The 20895-nt window shown below is 37.1% G+C and overlaps 1 protein-coding gene across 2 annotated transcripts; it reads left to right on the top strand.

Annotated features, from left to right (window-relative positions):
• The first annotated feature begins 337 nt into the window (after positions 1 to 337).
• Positions 338 to 20022, top strand: OGFRL1 (opioid growth factor receptor like 1). 2 transcript variants are annotated; one of them, XM_019417681.2, is made up of 7 exons: positions 338 to 682; positions 4773 to 4859; positions 5013 to 5091; positions 8433 to 8511; positions 8608 to 8674; positions 8781 to 8926; positions 12998 to 20022. In XM_019417681.2, the coding sequence occupies exons 1-7, from the start codon at positions 449 to 451 to the stop codon at positions 13656 to 13658; spliced, it is 1353 nt and encodes a 450-aa protein (XP_019273226.2). In that variant the 5' UTR covers positions 338 to 448; the 3' UTR covers positions 13659 to 20022. The 2 variants fall into 2 exon arrangements, with proteins under 2 accessions (XP_019273226.2, XP_019273225.2); XM_019417680.2 differs by having other exon boundaries at positions 5010 to 5091.
• Positions 20023 to 20895: the final 873 nt, after the last annotated feature.

Raw genomic sequence — 20895 nt, 5'->3', positions numbered from 1 at the left:
GATCCCGATCCTTCCCTGGAGACGTCAAAGGCCCCGCGAAGGCAGGCCTTCCGGGGAGGTGGGGGGAAGGGGAAAGTGAGGTGTGTCCCCGGGGCTGAGGCTGTCAGCGCTCAGGCCAGGTGGGGGTGGGGAGAGTGGAGGCACTACGCTCCCCAGGGATCCGGGCCGGCGCCGGTTCCCGCGGGTGGGGAGAGGAAGGAACCAGATGGGCGGGTTCAAGCGTCGGCGGCGGCGGTCCCGGGGCCGCCGGCTCCTCCCCGCGAGTGTGCCTGTCTGCCGCTCGCCGCGCTGAGGCAGTGCGGTGGCGGGCGGGCCGAGGCTGCCGCCCAGCGCCCTGGCCGCGGCCATGCCCGGGCCCTAGCGCGCCTGCCGCAGCCCGCGCCCCGCGCCCCGCGCCCCGTCCCGCGCTCCGCAGCCCGCCAGCCCCGCGCCCGCCGCCGCCTCTTCAATGGGCAACCTGCTCGGCGGGGTCAGCTTCCGCGAGCCCACCACCGTGGAGGACTGCGACTCCACCTGGCAGACGGACTCGGAGCCCGAGCCCGAGGAGCCCGGGCCGGGCGGCGGCGGCGAGGGCCCGGGGCAGGAGCCCGAGCAGCCTGCGCAGCCCCCGGAGCGAGCGGGCGGGCGGCCCCGCGCCAGCCCCGCGCCGGACGGAGACGCCGAGGCGGCGGGCGCCGAGCAGGTACGCGGCCCCGCGGTGGCCTCGGGCCGGGCCGGGGCGCCCCTGCCCCGGGAGGAAGGACGTCGCCGGGGGTCGGAGCAAACGCCGAGCGACCCCTGCACACGGAGGGCAGGGGCGCCGGCGGCTGCCGGTCCTTTGCGGCCAGACCCCTCCGCGCCGGCCGCCGTTCCGCAGCCCCGAGGACTTGGGGGCCTGCGGTGCCGGAGCCTTTCGCTGCCGGCCTGGGGCCTGACCGCGGGCACTACGAGAAAGTCCCTGAGGGCAGAACCCAACTTGAATGGGTGTTTTCTTTGCCTCTGCGGCGCAGCTGGGTGCTGCGAAGGTGGGGTGGGAGGAACCTGTCTAAAAATAGAGGATTGTGAAAACCGGTCTAGTGCGTGTCATTGGGAAAAATTACCCAGAATAAGGTGGGACTGCAAGTGAGGAGCAGCGAGCACCCTCCCCTACCGTGGGGTTTACAGCCATTCAGAGTATGGTAGGAGACCCCCATCCGAAGTTAAAACGCCCTAAGTAAGGCCTTTCAACTGAGGAGTTCAGGGCACTCTGCAGAACTCTTGTATCACCCAGAGACTTGTTGATCCAACTGTCCTTAAATCATTTGGCTAATACAGTTTGGAGGAGAGGTTAGTAAATAGGTAAATATTCCCTATTAACCTCTGACGGACTGAAAATAATTCAGAAAACTTTAGAAAGGGGGAACTGTGTAGCCAGCCCTCTGGAGAAGTGCGCATCCTGGAGGTATGTTAAGGTTTGTGGTTCTGTATTAGGCCCTCCTCTTTATAGCTAGGGGGAAATGAGAGTGAAGAAAAAAAAAAAAAAAAAATGGAGCCCAAAGTCAAATATGACCACTGGTTGCTTGACTGGAGTAGAGGAGTCACCACCTAAATATTACAGCCAAGGCTGCCTCCTTCATCTGGATGATCATCTCTGTTTAGGTGAGGAGGAGACAAAGTCTTAGTGCAGGCTCTATGCTAAACGCGTTGTTTCAGTCACCTGCGATTTCGGGGGTTGGGTGGGAGTTGCTGTTTTTAATCCCCATTTTAGACAAACCTGAGGCTTAGAGAGTAGAAGCTTGCCCAAGAATACTCAGGGAGAGAATGATGCAAACCCAAGTATGTCTGTGACCAATGTAGAACCTTTAACCTGTCAATATTGTGCAGATCCCCTTGCCCCTTGTGCTCTGGATTGCTGATGGGTCATTTTGAATTGCAAATTCAACCCTCAAAAAGTATTAGAGGCTAGGTTCCAGTTTTTCTCTTTCTCTTGTCTCCCAATTAAGTAACCTTCTCAAGGAAGTCTGGGCTATCAAAAAATTCCAGCCCAGATTCAATCCAGCTAACCAGGTCCCTCTGTATAAAACAGTTTCATAATTGATGTTTCAGTTAATTGTGACCCCAGAAAATGGTAGACCACAGCAGCCCTCCCTTTTCCCCTTTAGTGATTTATTTTTGTTAGTGTCACCATTTAACTTCTTTTAAAAATCTCCTTTTTATTTTTGCTTTTGTTCCCTCTCCCCATAGTCATTTGCAAGTACTACTGGAGCTACCTTTAGAATATATCCCAGTCTGATTACTTCTTACCTCCTAGGAATACCTGCTGTATTCCTAGTTCAAGTGAATATTTAACAAATGATGGCACCAATAAGTAAGATGAGTAAGTCTAGGGAAAAAGCATCATCAGAGGTTAAATTAAGAATTCCCCTGAATTTTATATCCTCTTGGACGTCTAAGTGGAGTTCTTAACTATATCGATGAACGGAGCCTTAGTCCAGAACTGCAGTCATCAGTCTGTTGGTGGTGTGGAAAGTCAGGGGAGATATGTGGTCACTAAGGAGTGATGAGGAATAAGGACTAAACCCTGGGCACTCCTCAATTTGGAACCTATGCAGAAGAGGAGGACCTAAAGAGAAGGCTGACAAGGGACAACCAATGAGATAGGAAGAAACCAGGAGAGGTGTGACATCTGACAGTGTTGCAGGAAGGAGGGAGATATTTCACGGGCCCAGTGCTGCTGGGAGGTTGCCTGAGTTGAGCACTGAGAAATGGTTTGGTAAAATGGAGATTAGTTAGTGACATTGAAAGAGCCATTTTGATGGAATGCTGAGGATGAAAACCTGATTGGGGTGTGTCATGGGAGAAGAGGAGGAGATAGGGGTTATGCACAATTGTTTGGTGATATTTTATCAAAACAGGAAGCAGAGCTATGGCTCTGTATTTGAAGGGAGATTTGGGTCAAGGAAGATTGCATATGTTTAAGCTTAGAAATTGTACACATATGTCTGCTGAGGGGAATGATCCAGAAGAGTGAGAAATTTTGATGATGCAGGGAATAGGAACAATATATTAAGGAACAAAATCCTTGACTGGGCAGGTGAGAGGGGAAAGCGTAGAGATTCCAAAAGGAGCAGAAGCTGGAGGAACAAAGATAGATGCTTGCAGGTTGGTACATTTAGAGGTTGAAGGATGCAGTCATTCTCATAATAATCTGGAGAAATAGGTAGGGCATGAGTCATTATCTTTGTTTCACAGATAATAAAACTAAGATTCAGTTAAGTGGTTTGCTTAAGGCCTCACAAATAAGTAACAGAGTTAAGACAGCCCAGGTCTTGGGCTGTTGACATTATACCCAGGTTTCTATAATGCTCCTTCACTTTTAGTGGAGCTGAAATGGATTCATGCCTAATTAGTTGGACTTGCAGCCCAGAGCCTGGAATTCCACATCCTGTGCTGTCACTGAGCTCGAGGGCCTTGTTGAACTTCTCTAAGGCTGGGTTACCTTGTTTCTAAGAGGGAAACACTAATATCTGCCATCCAGGTGTGTCGTAAAAATCAAATGAAATAATATACATGTAAGTGCTTTGTAAATGGGAAAAGTGCTTTCTGTACAAATGTAAGATGATGATTCATATGGTTGTAGCTCAGGCTAAATAGATTCAGAAACTTGCTAGGCAGAGCTATTTTGAAACGTGTGGCAAGGACCAGAATTTAAGCTTTTCCTTGCTTATGTAACATGACAGAGTAGCTAATGTTAAACATCAGAGGATTTGGTGTTAAAGTAAGTATCTCTATACTTGTAGTAATAGTGAGAATCACACCACTTGAAAAATGTGTGAAAATTGCTTGGAGGATGCTAATCTGTCAATACAGATGGGGGTGGGGGATGATGAGAAAGGGATTTGGGAGGTGAAGCTCTTAATGAATATTCAGACCTAAACATTGTCTTCTGTTTCATTATTGTTATCTGTCTTATTGTCCTGGATGACATGGGACACAAAACACTTTCTTAATGCATTATAACAATACATATAGTTAGAGAATTTAAATCCATTATATTGACCTGTATCTTATACTTTTAAAATCATTATGGTGGTGAGAATTTTTAGAATTTAAATAGTATGGATGAACTACCACACATAAGTTACTACAATCTGAAGTTCATTCCATTTGAGAGCTTTTACTACTTTGTGTATATATATTATAAATTTGCTGATTTATGTCACATAGTGTTATCACTGGATTAACAGATTATTCATGCCTTTGTATACTTGTTATGGTGCAATAAAGGATGGAGTTTAGAAAGCTATTTAGGTTGTTTTAAAAATCCCCTTTCCCTTTCATGAGTATTATTTGCCTTTAAGTTCAGCTAAATGTTGCAAATCAATGACAATTTTCTTTGTAGAATTTATTTTCTTAACAATTTTTTAATATTATGTATTCAAAAATAATTTTGGTCATAGAATCACTTGTGTAACCTCTGGTAAGGTAAATGTCTTAAATTCATTTTGAGTTCCATTTCTAATGAGTATTAATCTAGAACATTTGGCCTCCATAGGCTTTTGGTGAATAGTATCATTTTTTATTTAGTAAAACATTTTAGGACAAATGTTATTGGGTTCAAATCAGGCAAATAGAATGCCAACAAATGTTGCTAGTAGGCATCATTAAAAGCAAATATATAATATTGTCATTCTGAACAGCTCGACATTTTTCAGGCTTTCCTTATGGATGTTCATTATTTTAGGTGTTATAGAAATTTCTCAGTGAAATTATTGTGCTTCAACATGTAAATGGAATTTTACTTTTCATTTTAGGGTGGTGATTCCACTGAAGCAACTGCCAAACCAAAGAGAAGCTTTTATGCTGCGAGGGATTTGTACAAATACCGACATCAGTACCCAGTAAGAGTATAGAATGTTTTTTCTACAATGTAAAATATTTCCCTTCTGTTTTTGTTATTTTGTGGTGCTAGTGAGCAAACATGCAAGAAGGGTCCTTGTGCCTTTTTTATATGTCCATATGCTGGAGATTGATGTATTTTTTTCCTTTAGCAGAACTTCAAAGATATCCGATATCAAAATGACTTGAGCAATCTTCGTTTTTATAAGAATAAAATTCCTTTTAAGCCAGATGGTGAGTAATCTGCTACCTTGGTAAAAAGCAAATGTTACATAATAACATACACCTAGTTATTCTTTGTTTATTCTGTGGTCAGTACGTTCTTAATGCATTTGTTCATTGGTTGGCTTTACTTTGCTATGTAGTCTAAGGTGTCCCCAAAGCCCTGGACCCTAGACTTGTGAACTTCCACTTGGCAAATTCTAGAGGAATAACCGTGGATTAGCAATACTTTCCCACCATTTGTTCACAGGGGCTATTGTCTTAAAGGTAGTGGGGGCCACTTTTGTGAGAGGGAAAGAGATGAAATTTATAGGATCATAAAATACTAGATTATGAAGAAACCTTAGAGGAGATCAGATTAATCTTCCTTATTTTATTTTATTTTATTTTATTTTATTTTATTTTATTTTATTATTTTATTTTATTTATTTTATTTTATTTTATTTTTTTAATCTTCCTTATTTTAAAGATGAGGTCACTGGGTCTTAAAGCTTGAATGACTGACTTGTCTGGTCACTCGATTATAGGGTTGGGTCTAGGATCCACAGTTCAGTATTTTTTTTACTATGCCATAGCCCCAAATTATTTAGAACATAATTGAAAAGTAATATTTGTATTAGAATGATCTTTCCTGTTGATTTTTAGATTCAGGGGTCAGGGGGTCCTGGCAGTCTCAGTTCACTGTTCCAATATCCTGGGAAGGGAACTATAGAGACACTACATCTCCATTCAACCCTGCCAAATAAACTGCCTCCTCCTTCACAATTCTACAATTACCCTTATAAGATCTTTTCTAAGATTCTCCCCCTATAGGGAGAGGATGCATCCACTATGGTAATATGCATATTTCACCAAAGTACCATGCTGTGGTTCATGATGGACATCCTAATTTTATCCAGGTCAAACCAGCAAAGTTGGCTTTTCTCCTTGCCCTTATCTCTGTGAAGTGACCAGATGGCCCTGGCTTCTGCTCTTTGCTCTTAGTGGAATCTGAGCCAAATCCGCAGCCAAGTGAGTCAGGGAATGAGGGTCATACATTGCAAAGCTTTCCAAGTAGCCGGACTGTGTATTCTTTGGTGAACAAACTGAAGGAAGGCTGTCTGAAGGGTGGATGGCATGTTGGGAGGAGGAATTCCCTGTACTGTGCACTGAGAGATGCACCAGTTAGGAGTTAGGACTTAAGAATAGTGCTCCAATGGCCAAATCCACTGATCTTTAATTAATTTAATGTTAATTAAAGTGTCCCAAAAGTTTGCTCAGACTTGGTAGGAAACCTCTGGATAAAAGTGTTCTGTTGTATTTACTAATGATAAAAACACACTGTTTTATTTACTAATTGAAATAATATTAATTAAATGATTAGGGTTTTTTAGGACCTGGGGCAAGAAAACCTTCAGAAGAAATGCAATGATTGTTAATTTGACTCTGATTTGAATTTAATAAAATTCACCTAAAGTAATGCCTTCAAATATTAAAAACATTGAACATGAGAGTACTTAACTGAATTATTTTTGTATTTCTAGTGGTGAATTTATTTTTGAGGTAGTAATTTAAAGTAATGAATTCAAATACTGTTATTAATTTTTTGTAATTTTTATCACAAAATTTATTTTGAAATCATGTAAGGTTGGTGGGAGTCAGGAGTTTTATCTAAGGTCACATAAAATGTGTCCTAGTTTATTATATAAATTACACCAACTCACACAATTTCCTATCATGTGGGTGTATCCACACACATACACATACACTTGCCAATAAGCGTAAGCCTGCAGTGATGTATTTTACTTGTGTAAGTAGGTGGAGGGGTAGTTGGAAGGGAGATTATGGAGGTAAATAGTTTTAAATTGCTGATAAAGCCAATAGTATGATTCAAAAACAACTTTTTACTCAGCCTTCCAAGAGTACAAACTGGTTACTACAAACTGGTGATCTCTGGAAGAAACAAGAATGAGATGAGTTATATTTAGAGAAATATTTTGTGTTGTTTTTTTTTTTTTTTTCCTTAAAATTGACTAACTGGCCACATAGTCAATTGTGAGGACATAGAATTTGAGAAGCAGGAGGATTTTGTTATACAGTTGACCCTTGAGCAGTATAGGGGTTATGGGTGCCAACCCCTGTGCAGTCAAATATCCGTGTGTAACTTTTGGCTCCCCAAAACTTAACTGCTGATAGCCTACTGTTGACTTTAAGCCTTACCAATAGCATAAACACTTGATTAATGCATATTTTGTTATGTGATATGCATTATATACTGTATTCTTACAATACAGTTCAAGCCCATGTTGTTCAGGGTCAACTGTAATAAGTTCTTATGAGGAAAGAATAAAATGTGGTGAAGAGGACTTACTTTTTGGAAACAGAAAGACCTGTGTTCTATTCCTACATTTACTCTTTTGTTAGTGTGTGACTTTGAACAAATCACATAATGTCCTCATTAGTAAAATGGGGATAATAGTACTGGTTTAGGAGAGTTCTGTGAAGAGTAAGCTGGATGATATATACTGTATGTAACTTGGGTCCTTTTTCTTTCATTTTTCCTTCTTCCCTTCTCTTTTCTCTCACCTTTCTTTTATTCCTTTTTTTTTTTTCCTGGCCTACATTCCTTTTTTTTTTTTTTTTTTTTTGCCTACATTCCATTTTGATCCCGTCTTGTATTTAAAGAACTATATGACCATCTAGGGCAGGGGTTGGCAAACTTTTTTTTGCCACAAAAAAAGTGGCCAGGTAGTACATATTTTCTGTACAAGGCCAGGTAGTAAATATTTTCAGGTGCATGGGCCATTAGTCTTTATTGCAACTACTCAACTCTACTATTGTAGTGTAAAATATATAAATGTGAATGTGCATGGCTGTGTTCCAATAAAACTTTATAAAACAGATGGCAGACCGTACTTTGTCAGCCTCTGCTTTAGAGTAACACTGATAGACTTTCTGTGATTTGTGGTGCCACTGATTTTTTTAAAAATTAGGCTTATTACATAACTGAGCATATGGCATAAGGTATTTTTCTTTTGAAAGCATTATTTTTGTGGGGGTCCTTGGTGGCTCAGTTGGTTAAGCATCTGACTCTGGATTTTGGCTCAGGTCATGATCTCACAGTTTCTGGGATGCCCCACATTGAGCTCTGTGCTGACAGAGCAAAGCCTGCTTGGGATTCTCTCTCTCCCTCTCTCTGTCCCTCCCCCATTTGCACTGTCTTTCTGAAAATAAATAAATAAACATTTTTTAAAAACAATATTTTCACATGCTATAATTACATTTCAGAGGTTTTAATATAAAGATTGATTAAATATTAAAATGTCATCAACATCTTAAATGTCTGGCTCATTTTCTAAATGTTTACTGTCTAGGTGTTTACATTGAAGAAGTTCTAAATAAGTGGAAAGGAGATTATGAAAAGCTGGAGCACAACCACACTTACATTCAATGGTCAGTTACATTTATGTGTCTTGAACCATGTCCTATTCAATCATGTATGTTTTTCAGATAGCATTAATGTAATAATATTATTTTTCTAAAAAATAGGCTTTTCCCCCTGAGAGAACAAGGCTTGAATTTTTATGCTAAAGAATTAACTACATATGAAATTGAGGTAATGCAAGCTCATTTCATTTTATATGCGATGACCAAATAATATTGCTATTTTATTGTCCTGGTAACTATTGAATCATTTCAGCTGACTTTTTTCTCCCCCTTAGGAATTCAAAAAAACGAAAGAAGCAATTAAAAGATTCCTCCTGGCTTATAAGATGATGTTAGAATTTTTTGGAATAAAACTGGTTGATAAAACTGGAAATGTTGCTCGTGCTGTTAACTGGCAGGAAAGATTTCAGCATCTGAATGAGTAAGTAAAGCCCCAGCGGCACACCAGGGGCCAGCATGTTATCTTTTCTTGGTTAGAATTCTCCGTGGAACATAGGAACAGCTAACTAGTAGATGGACCCAGGAATCTGAATTCAAAAGCTAGTCTGAAATGCATTTTATTCCTTGTCCCATCTAAAGCACAACAAAATAGCTATAAGAAAGAGTGAAATTCCAGGTAGAAATAAGGCCATTCTGCTTCACAGCTGTTTCTTCCTGAAACCTCTCTACTGCCCAAAGCCAAGTGTGGCGTCTCTCCCTCTTTATAGCATGTATCTTGGCATTTGTACTTATTTTGTGTATGCATTTTTCCAGCTCCCCTCGGCTAGGCTGTGAGCTTCTTGTGGCACAGTCTGTTCCTCAAGCATGGTACCTTCTTAGACTAAATCTATAAATGAAGCCTATGACATAAAAAAATCATTTTATAAGAAGGAAATGGGCTTGTACATTTCTAAAAAAGGGGGAAAATTAGAATCGTCATTATTTAAGTAAAAACAAAAGCCCATTTTTGCTTAATAAATCCTAAAATCTGTGAAGAGAATTTTAACATAGTTTATTTGGAATTGATTTGCTGGGTTGTTTTTTTTTTTGCCTGGATATTTATAACTTTCATTAATACTTATACCCAGAGTTTATTTTTCTTAGTATTTTCTTTGTATGCAAACTGAATTTTTTTCATTTTAATTATAGGGTGGCTTATGAATGCTGGACCATAAAACCAGCAGCTTTAAAGCATTTTTTTTTAAGCACATTATAATTAGCCGAACTGGGCAAGTACTACGAGAAAAAAAACAAAGCTAACCTAAGAAATTTTTCTTTGCTGAAAACAGTTTTGAGCATCAATTAACTGAATTTTTTGGTGTTTTTCTAGAACTTTCATCTTGCTTTGCTAAAATGAGTATAAGTATTAATGTTTAAGCCTTCTTTTTACTTTATTAGTTATAATCAACACTATTAAAATGGTAGCTTGTACTAAAACACTGAAGATATGGGCATAAAGCTTTATGATCCTGACTAGAAGACCCATTAACTCATAACTCAAGTTAAATTTGATATATATAGGGCACTTACAGCAGAAGTATATTATGCCTCTGCCTAAGCAATGCGGGTCGCTGTCTTTGCACAGAATTTCTAAGCACTTAATGTCCCACTGTCCATGAAAGCTGTATGCAAATAGCCTATTGACATGTAGGATGGTAAACTTTTATTTTAGAGAATCTCCATCCCCAACTTGTTAATTTTGGTTGGAATAGAAATCTTGTTTAGTAACTGTTGAATGAATAAACACTGAACAAAATAACATTTGCCAGCTTAAATCCTCCTTGGGGTTTTATTTTCAGATCCTCTAACTGACAGTTGGAAAACAGAACCCTTCTGAAGGTTTTAATTAAAATGATCTCCTGGCTTGGGTCAGGGGAAAGGAGCCTGAATTAACTGTCATATTCCCTTTGCCTCATTCAGATCCTTTTCTTTCTGCCACCCACTGTCTCTCGTTTTTCTTTCCCTGGGTGTTGCACAGAGCTTTTATTTGTGTTTTAATCTGTATGACATCTTGAGTTTTTTAGAGTAGGCAGGAAACTCAATATATTTATAGTAGCCCAGCGGACCAAAAAAAACTGAATGAAAGTGAAATGAAATAATGTTCAGTGAACAAGTGACCATGACTAAAAGAAGTGAAATATTTTTGAACATGAGAATACAAACATATAGACCAACCACTAAGCTGTATTTCCAGTTTTATTTGTAATCACCTTTGATTACTGAGCCATATTTTAGACCCTGGAATTGCTTCTAACTTTTATCTCCTGTCTCCTGGTTCTTGCCTCTTGTGTATTCTCTCTTCACCTACCTAGTCTTCCTGACTTTTTCAGGGCTATTTACTGCCCTTACGTCTGTTGGGAAGCCCAGCTTCTCCCTTTTATCTGCTTTGCAACCCCAGAGGCTGCTTAAAATATTGGGTGGGTTTCAGCTGGTGTCCTCTCTTCCTTTTTGTCTTCATTTGTGAAATTTATTTCAAATCATACTGACACACTCAATTTCTTTCTTGTACAATTTTGTTCCATAGTCCTGATTTTCATTCTCTTGAACTCAGTGTAAATATTGGGTTGTTGTGTACATATTTTATGTAATGTAAATATTTTAAATTGAAGAGTGTATAGATACGGATAAATGTGTACAGAATTATCTTGGTCATTCGTCTTCGACTGGATGTTTGCAATTGGGCTGGTTGCAAACATAGAAAATTTTGTTGGATCCTATAACTCATCTTTGGGATTTTTTAGGAAAAATGTTCCCTCGCTTTTCCATATATCTCTTTTTCATAGATTTATGAAGCAGATGTTGCTTAAGTTTTTGGAGAGTATAAACCCCATACTAACCTAACACTAAGTCATCTCTGCTGTTAATGGCAGATTGTCTTAACCTCATTCAAATTTGTGTTGTCTCAGAAGACTCTTAACTTCTCCACTATTAAAAAATCTAGATTCATGAGGCTGAAATATATCTCTGCTGTGTTTTACCTTTTGGCCTCAAAGAGTTGAATATTAAGATAATACCTTTGTAGGAAACATCCAGAAGAATGGGGATGATAAAAACTGCCAGACTTGTCTTTTTCAGTGTTTATCTATCCTGAATCATTAAGAATTTTGTTTTGTCCAGACAAACTTTATTATTAAAATGTAAGGCTATAGAACCACCCCCTTTTGTCCCTCAAGTAATTTAACATCCTTCTGCACCCTTCCCAACTAATTAGCTAGTTATTTATAAGTGAAATGCTGTAAGTACTTCTGGAAACCAAAGCAGGTATATGCGTTGCTTGTATAAAGTTCAATGTCTGATGTATAAAACAGATTTTAGGAAGTTAGAAATAAGTGGTTGTTATGGTTGCGTGTCAGTATTGGGTAAATAAATACCTGAGCTGCTGATGACACATGATTAATATGTGTAGCTGAAGATTCTTTTAGGATGTGGCCAGGTATTTGTAAATGAGGCAACTATTGGCCCAGTGATGTAGGGTAGGTATATTATGAATTGTGATAGATAAGCTTGAAAAGCATTCATCTGATAATGGCCTTAGTTTGAGGACAGAGAAGAAGTTTGTGCAATTTGGGGAAAAAGGCATCTTTGGAGTCTATGCCATTAGAAGTAAAATTTAAAATTCTTCGGGAAAAAGAAGGAGAGAGAAGGCATGGATGGAAGACAATTAGGTAATTAAGTGGGGATAGGTACGTATATGGTGGTCCTTAGTACCAGATTTAAATAATAGCAATAATATTGATTTTAAATAGTATCTAATATTTTTTAAGTTCTACATGCCCTGAACATGTCTCAACTCATTTTATTCTTCTAAAAGTCCATTGAAATATTAGCCATTTCCCCTACTTTACAGGTGAGCATATTGAGTCAGAAGAAGATACCATAATTTCTTATAGCTGTATGTGGCAGAGCCATGGTATAAACTCCAGGTCTGACTTCAGAGCCCATGCTGTTAACTGTGTTCTGCTAAATAAGTCAGTTTTGCAGCCTTTGTCAGAATTGTTCCAGTAAAGTAGAGTGGATTTTGTTGCTTACCTTATGACTTGGCCAGTGTGGTGGATTTTGCTGACATTCTAAATCATACCTTCAGCTGATAGCTGATGTTACATTCATGTTTGGAACTAGTTACCTGTGGTGGGTACAGTACAGCAGGCGTCGTTGCAAATAAATGCTCTAGTAGATCACATCCTCAGTGTATTTAACATTAAACAACAATTCAACATGAGTGGGAATAAATTTTAGACCTAAATATCTCTCATATATGAAGAACTGAAGAAACAAGAGGAATTTATATTTCACATTTGAATTTCACATAGATTGGCATTACATTGAAGTATAAGAGTTTAATAACTTCTAATTTATCCTTCTTATGGTGTCTAATATGACTTTCACTAAAATTGTAATGCATGTTTCCATGGCTTACAGTTCCATTAAAAATGATTTTTCTAATACTTTTTATTCCCTTACTTTCCCTCACCTGATTTCCCCGCTACATTTTTTGTTCAATCCTCTCTTCCAGGTCCCAGCACAACTATTTACGAATCACTCGTATTCTCAAAAGCCTTGGTGAGCTTGGATATGAAAGTTTTAAATCTCCTCTTGTAAAATTTATTCTTCATGAAGCTCTTGTAGAAAACACTATTCCCAATATTAAACAGAGTGCTCTGGAGTATTTTGTTTATACAATTAGAGACAGGAGAGAGAGGAGAAAGCTCCTACGGTTTGCCCAGAAACATTACACGCCTTCAGAGAATTTTATCTGGGGACCGCCGAGGAAAGAACAGTCAGAGGGAAGCAAAGCCCAGAAAATGCCTGCCCCTCCCACTTCTGGTCATATCAGTCAAACTTCTATGCACAAAAAATCCAAGGACTCTAAAAATTCCTCCTCAGCTATTCATTTGAATAGCAAAACAGCTGAAGAAAAAAAAGCGGCACCTGGAGGGGCTGGAGAAGAGGCAGACAGGCCCAGCACAGAGCCCGGCAGTGAAGCCACCAAGTCAAACACAGAGGACGGTAATGCTGAAAATTCAAATTCTCAACTGGAAAAAGCAGTCAGCCATCCTACAGAGAGGAAGGAAATTGCAATTCCTCCTGAAAAAGATGAGGAAGGTGAAAATCACAACAAAGACTGTGAAAATCCTGGAAATACAGGCTCCCCTGATGATGTACCATTACAGTGAATTATCAGAAAACCCGCAAACCTGTATAGGTAAGGGAGGAAAAACTGTACAATATATCCTGAAGAACAGAGGTCATTTCAAATTTTAGCTGTTTGTAATTTCTGTTGTAAACAGTTTGTTGTTGGTTTTTTATTTTGAATGATAATGAATTTAATATTTAGTAAGAAGTTTTAAGCAAGACCCAATAAATGAATGTATTCTTTAACACTTTTAGGATGAGTTTCCAAGTTCTGTACATAATAATTGCTTTTAAATTATTTTCAGTGTATATGGAAATAATCATGTAGTATTTGATATATCAAATAAATTCTTTTGGGAGATTACGGTCTACATGAAGAAAATCAAGAGGATAAATTTCATTATTTTGCCACATAATTGCCCAATTTATGGATTCATAAAGCTGGGAAAACAAATTTAGTCAATTCAAATGTATTCAGAAAGTAATTTGGAATCTTCATTACAACACCTCAAGATGTTTCTTTTTAAATTCTGGTATGTGAAATGGATATTTTTAGGAAGCCATAATCACCCAGCCCATTTCTTGGGCTTCCCACTGTCCTTTCCTCTTTTCCTGTCTCTGCACTTGCCTTCATTTGCCATCTTTGTAGGCCAGCATGTGCATTTCTAGGGTACATTCCAGTGATCCCCTGTACTGAAATTTAAATCAAACAGAGGGGCACTTTTAACTGTATGATATCAAGAATTTGCTTTTTTAAAATAATAAAAATGTTTTTCTACGTGAAATGCTTAAAAACAAATTTTGATGCAAAAGTCCAAGAAAAGGATTTTGCTTTTATGGCTGTTCCATATAAATTCGGTGCTTGTTTCTGAATGCAAATGGCTAAAGAATTCAAAAATAAGGAAAGAAAATACATATTTTTAAATAGCATGCTTCTTACACTGGTAACAAGGCAGTGGTCCCTAAAACCTTGACTATCTCAGTGTTCTGTGGGCTGTGAAATTAACAATATTGCTTAGTCCAGTGTATCTTTAAAAAAGAAAACAATTTGATGTATCTCTAAGTAGTCAAACCTTGAAATTCAGAAGATTTAAAATTCTGTATTCTCAGTTTTAGCAAGCACTTATTGCGTTAATATTGGTTAAGAGTACGTAGTTTTACTTTCTGTCATATTATTACTAATATTACACATCAGAAAATAATCACTGTGGTGAGAACTTCAAAGCATACATACAAATATAGTTAAAGCAATTAATAGAAAAAAAATTCACTTTCATTTAGAGAAGAATTGGCAATTGTGTGTCTCTTGGGCTTTTAGATTTCACTTTAACCCCCAGAGAATTTTTCCTGTGTCCTATTTGTTAGTCGCATCATATCATCCTCTGTTAAGCTTTACAATCGGGGGATTTCCAGCAGAGGATTTCTAGAAAATACACCAATTGTATGCCTTTAGAAGTATGATTTTATTGCTTTGAAGTTTACATGAAGCATCATAGTTGCTCAAACTTGAGTTTTTAATATATTATTAACCAAGCTGTATATCATATTCCAGTTATAAAGCATCTTCTCATTGCTGGTTCCCAGAGTATCCCAATTTTTGCTTTCTACTTTCTACAAAAGCAGAAACAATTCTGCTTTTGCATTTCAATTTCTTTTTTGTATGGACCCTGTAATGTGCTGCTTATAGCAATGTCCCCATAGAGCTCAAAAAACAGTTTTACAGGGTAAGATGAGAGTAGTTGTTACATTGAGCTGAACTGTAGGAACATGATTAATTCAAAATATCTTAGCAATTTTGAATACATGAAAAAGTGTTCAGACTGCTTTCTAAGTGCAAAATATTTAAAATTTGTGACTAGATATTAAAATATTAATAAACAGTGGGCAGAGACTAAAATAAATGGATATAATCTGAATTGCTTAGAAACTGTAGTGTATCAGAGCCCTTACAAATAAAAACACTTCATTCAACAATTTAACTTTTAGAATATTATTCCTAATTAGGGGTTTGATTAGATTGCAACAGTTAATTTGAGAATATTTAGTCTCAAGGGAGAAACTGCCTGGCCTACATTTATAAACAGTGGCCTTTTCCCAGAATGTTGTTTTTAAAATCCCTATTCATATGTAACAGTATGATTCCTACATTTAATTCGCAAATAATTTATGAGAGAATTCCTCAGTGGAGAACAAATAAGAGGATGTCATTCCTTTTGCAGATAAAAATTATGTCTATAATTTTTTTCTATAAAGAATACTTTGTAAAATTAATAGTTTTTTAAATAATATCTATAGATACGTATTTATGTGGGTCTTAGATATGAAACAGCCTTCTGGGTTTGTCTCTAATGTTTTGTATTTTTAAAAACTACCATATGCTTGCAGAAATTTACTGAGAAGCTGTTTTAAAAATGCAGTGAAGCATGGCCAAATAGCTAGAAACATTATTGAATCTTTGCAAATCTATAGACTTTATTGTTGTACCTTGGACCGTGAGGATATAAACATTGGCTATTGATAAAGTATTTACTTGCATTTCATGGCAGATAGATGTTATATCGCTTGGTTAGTCTAGTACATTTCTAATATTTTGTGCTTTCATATCTCTAAGGAGATAATATATGTGAAAGTATTTTGAAATACTGTAAAGTGATATATAATTACAAGATATATTTCTGTACAGCAGAGACAAAGTTTATAACATTAAGAATATTGTGCCATTATACAGTTTCATGCTCAATCTCATAAGAAACTCAAAAGAATCATGATAGAAGAGAAAATGTGTCTGCTTTTTCTAAATCAGGTCTAGTTCTCAGTTCAAAAATTATTTTGCATAGTTTTGTTTTGAATTTTGATTTTGAGACTACATTTTTCAGCTTCGAGGATAAAATAAAATATGCAACTCAGGAGTTACTAGAGAAGTTCTAAGATTTTTTTTTTGCTAAGTATTAACAATGTAAGCATGCAAGTGTCATTTCATATCTATCATAGTCATTTTGTTTCATATTTTATATAAAATTACCTACATTGCTTTTAGTTTTTACGCTTTAATCTGAGTGAAGATATGATCTGGTAAAAAAGGAAAAACAGTGCAATGTTACATCTGTTACTCTTTAAAAAGTCATTTTTGTAGGTAAACTCCCATATCAAGTGGTCAAAAACTGGTTGAGCTGATAGGGAATATTTGGTTCATTGTATAAAGTTAAATTTCCCAAGTTTGTAATAGAGTTATGATTGGATTTATACTCTTGAGTAAATGGGCCTTTTTTTTTTTTTTTTGTCTCTCTATAATTGAGGCTCCTCTAAAAGCTTTATTTTCTAACCTGAGAAAAGAAGGACATTCTTGATCTTACTTGATTATAGCTTCATCTATGGGTCTTTCATGCCTATTTGTGCTGAGTGGGGATCCTTTGTTATAGGAATGGTTTTGAAGATTTCTAATTTGTCTCCCGCTTAGAAAACTCCTCTTTGTTTTTTTGGGCTATATGTGTTAAATAGAAGGTAGGCTGGAGTTAGACATGCTAGGATCGTTTCAAATGTAGGTGAGGTTATAGAGAACGATGATGGAGTCAATGTAGGATCTAGAAATTAGGAGTTACATATACTGACTTCTTTCAGCTTTGAATTCTGTAGTGTTTATTACATGAACAGATTTGTGTGGGTAATTTCTAGGGTGACAGTGAGTACTACCCTGCCTCCATCCCTGTTCTAGTTATCCAGCCCACCCAGCAGATTGTGTTCAGGGACAGACTGTGGTTTTAGAAATCCCTTATTATTGAAGTTAATAATAATATAGTTATAAATATGAATGCCTGGAGGTGTCCAGATGTGCCTTAACTAATGTAGATGGTTTTCATTCAGAAGTTTAAATTTTTACTCCATTGTAAAATCTTACCATGAGGAACTTTCCAAACCATGACTATCAGTTATTTTAATGAACTTTCTTTGGTGCTTTTTCATTTTGGAGAAATTTCCCTTTGTGACAATAGTATTAGTTCATAAGGAGGTGTATTTGCCACAGTGTTCAACAGTGTGTTATGTTTGACAAAATGTATTTACAGTAATGTTAACTACATTGTTACATTTACTTATGCTTTTGTTTGATTTTGCTACATGCTATGAATTTCATTTTAAACATTTCTCAGTTACTACAAGTAATATTTGTCTGTATTTTACTTCTTGTTCTTAGCTGCAGATGGATGTAGAAAATGGAATTCTATTAGAGAATTATTTAGAAGTTTAATTCCAGTAGATGGTTGGAGGAATCTGAAATTACTTTTCTTATTAAAAACATTTAAAAAGCACTGTTTTTGCTTTTTTTCCTAGATTAGAATGTTACTTGTCATCTTTTTTCTTGATCTGTTGAGAATTATTGTTTTAGTTATTTGTGGGAAATAGCTTCTTAATGTTTCTTTCTTGAATTAAAGTTTTCATGTTAGAGAATACAATTAAGTGCTTTGTTTTATGGCTCATACTGTGCCTGGAAGTAGAGTGCAGAATGGGGAGTAAGAATCAGGTGAGCATCTTGGTAAAGTGGAGCCCACACTGGGTTCCAGTCTCTCCAAAGTCATGACAGATCCTCAGAGCCTCCTCTGGTTCAGAAGAGTGTTGAGCTTTCTTATCCCCGGCTTCTGAAGAGGGTGGGTTACCTTAGATTCTATACATAATTTTAATATGTTATCAATTTTCACAAAATATCTGTTATAATTTGCTACCATTTTGTAGTTAGGAAATTGTGAGCAATTGGACACTTGCTATGTAAATTGAATCTTTAGAACTATTTTGGGAAACATTGAAATACCATTTCCACCCACCCTTCCTCCTAGTTCTTCAATCAAAGTTCTTTTAAGTTGTTCTTTCATAGATATATATTTAAAAGTTTTTATAAGATGGCTCAGTGTACACTAAAAATGAAGTGAAAGTGAAAAGACGTTGATAATTTGTTAGGCTAAAAGACTCTTTTTAAACAAAAAATCCAAAACCTTATGAAAATATATTTAAGCTATGAAATTTATCATATTCTCATTTTTAATTTATGGCAGAGTTTGTAGAACAGTTTATGTCAATCAGAGAGATTAGTTATATAATAATCTTGTTTCTAAGAAATGTTTAAGTCCTGTAGTCTCTGGTCAGATGAGCATTATTGTTTTTGGTGCTAATAGAAAATTTAGTTTCATGCGGAGAAAAGGAAAATACAAATGAAACAAAAGATTAGAGACAATAACAAGAAACCTACAACAGAAATAAAGAATAACCAATTCTAGGTTTGTACAAATGATACAATTATTGGAAGCAGACGAGGAGAGATCCATGAAAGCTTTATGGTAGGGATGTGATTTTGGAATTAGCTCTGTTTTTTTTGTGCATAGGTGATCGAGGGATTGGCGGGCAAACAGAATCCCATTAATACTCCCATTTCAACCATGACTTCTTTCTACTCTACAGTAAACTGAAACCTTTCAGTAGACTGATAGAAGTAGGCAAATGATCAGATACCAAGTTTAATTTTTTTTTGCCAGTGTGTATCAATAGTTGGTGGTTTTACTAACAAATTAAATTGGGGGAGTGGCTGAGTTAAGACTCAGTAATGTGATTGTCTACACATGAAGTAACTATCACCCATATGAGAGTTGACCGTGTATTAATTGTCATTAATACAATCGAGGCATTATAATCAAGAGAAATAACTGAGAGCAAAGTGTTAGCTTCTCCCTTAATAAGCATTTTTTCCTTTTTATCAAAAGACCATTTACTTGTTTCTTATTTTATTATTTTATTAAAAGACTGACTTTATTAAAAGACCATTTCCTTATTTCTTAAGATATTGGCCTTTTGTTAGTATTACCTAAGAAGATAGATGGCCAACTGGGTCCAGGCACTATCTCACTTTGGAAACTATTGTGTCCTTTGTTTTTTCAGTCTTTCAAGAAAATGGGTATGATTCTTCAAAAGATGTGTGTTTTACTTCGCACATAAGCTCTGACTCTCCAGCAGCTGCTGGGTCTTCTCTGTGCCCTGTGTTCTACTGCAGTATGAATTACAGAATGCTGTGCATGTCTGTTAGTTCCAATACCATGTGTATGTGGTAGGAGTCGTAACCAGTTTCTGGATCTGTATGGTACTATGAAACACTTGTTTTATAATTCTGTAATTGTATGGCAGTGTTATGCCAAAAATGTATAAAGAACAATAGTTTCCGTTGCTTACTGCTGTATTTTAAAATATTGTTTCTGAAATACTATATTTAGAGTTCCTTTAGAGTAATTATTTTTAAAAAACTATTGCCAAATATACATCCTGTAAAATGAATAAAAGCCACTTCATCTTGGTTAACATTTTAGCATTATGTTAGAGTACATTATATTGGTTTTGCATGATTAAAATATTTTTAAGTAGCTGGGAAAATGACTTGCTGTTTTTCTATGATTAGACATATATTTTTATGATTATCAATGAGATCACCATTTTTTCCTTTTATTTTGTAAAATAAATATTTTATTTTGAAGGGTGAAATCTTACTTACATATGAAGTTACTTTTGTTGCAAGATTTTGGAGGGCAGGTCACTTGTATGTGTAAATACTTGGATGTTTATTTTATCTTTTTTGCTTTTCTCTAGTGCAAAGTTCTAAAAGTATATTTAACACTGATAAATGAAAATAACTCATGGAGATGACATTTTTTGACTTAATTGGCTAGTCTTTTTAATAAGAATATAGTTGACACACAAAGTTACGTTAGTTTCAGGTACAACATAGTGATTCAGTTTCTCTACACATCATGCTATGCTCACCACAAGTGTAGCTGCCAGCTGGCACCATACAACACATATCGTTGTATCAAGTCAAATTTTCGATTACAAAAAACGCAGTTGTGAGGTGAAAGTAAAGAGTTGTCCAGATAACTGGACAGTGTGGATGAGGAAGAAGATGAGCTTGGATAGGCTCAAGCTCTTGGATGAGCTAGATAGGCAGCAAAAGAGAGGACAAAAGAACTAAGAATAGACTGTGGTAAGAGTCAGAATGAAATGACATTGTGCATAATTGAGAAACTTAGAGGAAGAAAACAGCAGCCACAGTGGTGAGTGAGCGTGATTTTAACTGCACCCTTTGGGATGAATTGTTTAGTAGGGAGGAATGTGCACAAGCAGTTATTGTCATGAGGGAGGAATGGATGCATTCTGGTGATAGAGAAGTCTTTCCCCTAGAGGTTTAATGTCTGTAGGCAAGGCAAAATCCTAGGAGGCTGGAGATTCTCAGTATAGTGAGAAATTCAAGAT

Source organism: Panthera pardus, unplaced genomic scaffold (assembly GCF_024362965.1).
Source record: "Panthera pardus isolate Hobbes unplaced genomic scaffold, ASM2436296v1 HiC_scaffold_17, whole genome shotgun sequence".
NCBI lineage: Eukaryota > Metazoa > Chordata > Mammalia > Carnivora > Felidae > Panthera > Panthera pardus.
Note: the sequence above shows the minus strand (reverse complement) of the source record. Positions and strands in the feature narration are given on the sequence as shown.

Excerpts from the sequence above, each read along its gene's own strand:
- OGFRL1 (XM_019417680.2), top strand. The coding sequence starts at position 449 with ATGGGCAACCTGCTCGGCGGGGTCAGCTTCCGCGAGCCCACCACCGTG. Across the intron at positions 4,860-5,009 it reads AATACCGACATCAGTACCCA|CAGAACTTCAAAGATATCCG; the intron begins GTAAGAGTATAG and ends TTTTTCCTTTAG. Across the intron at positions 8,927-12,997 it reads AGATTTCAGCATCTGAATGA|GTCCCAGCACAACTATTTAC; the intron begins GTAAGTAAAGCC and ends CCTCTCTTCCAG.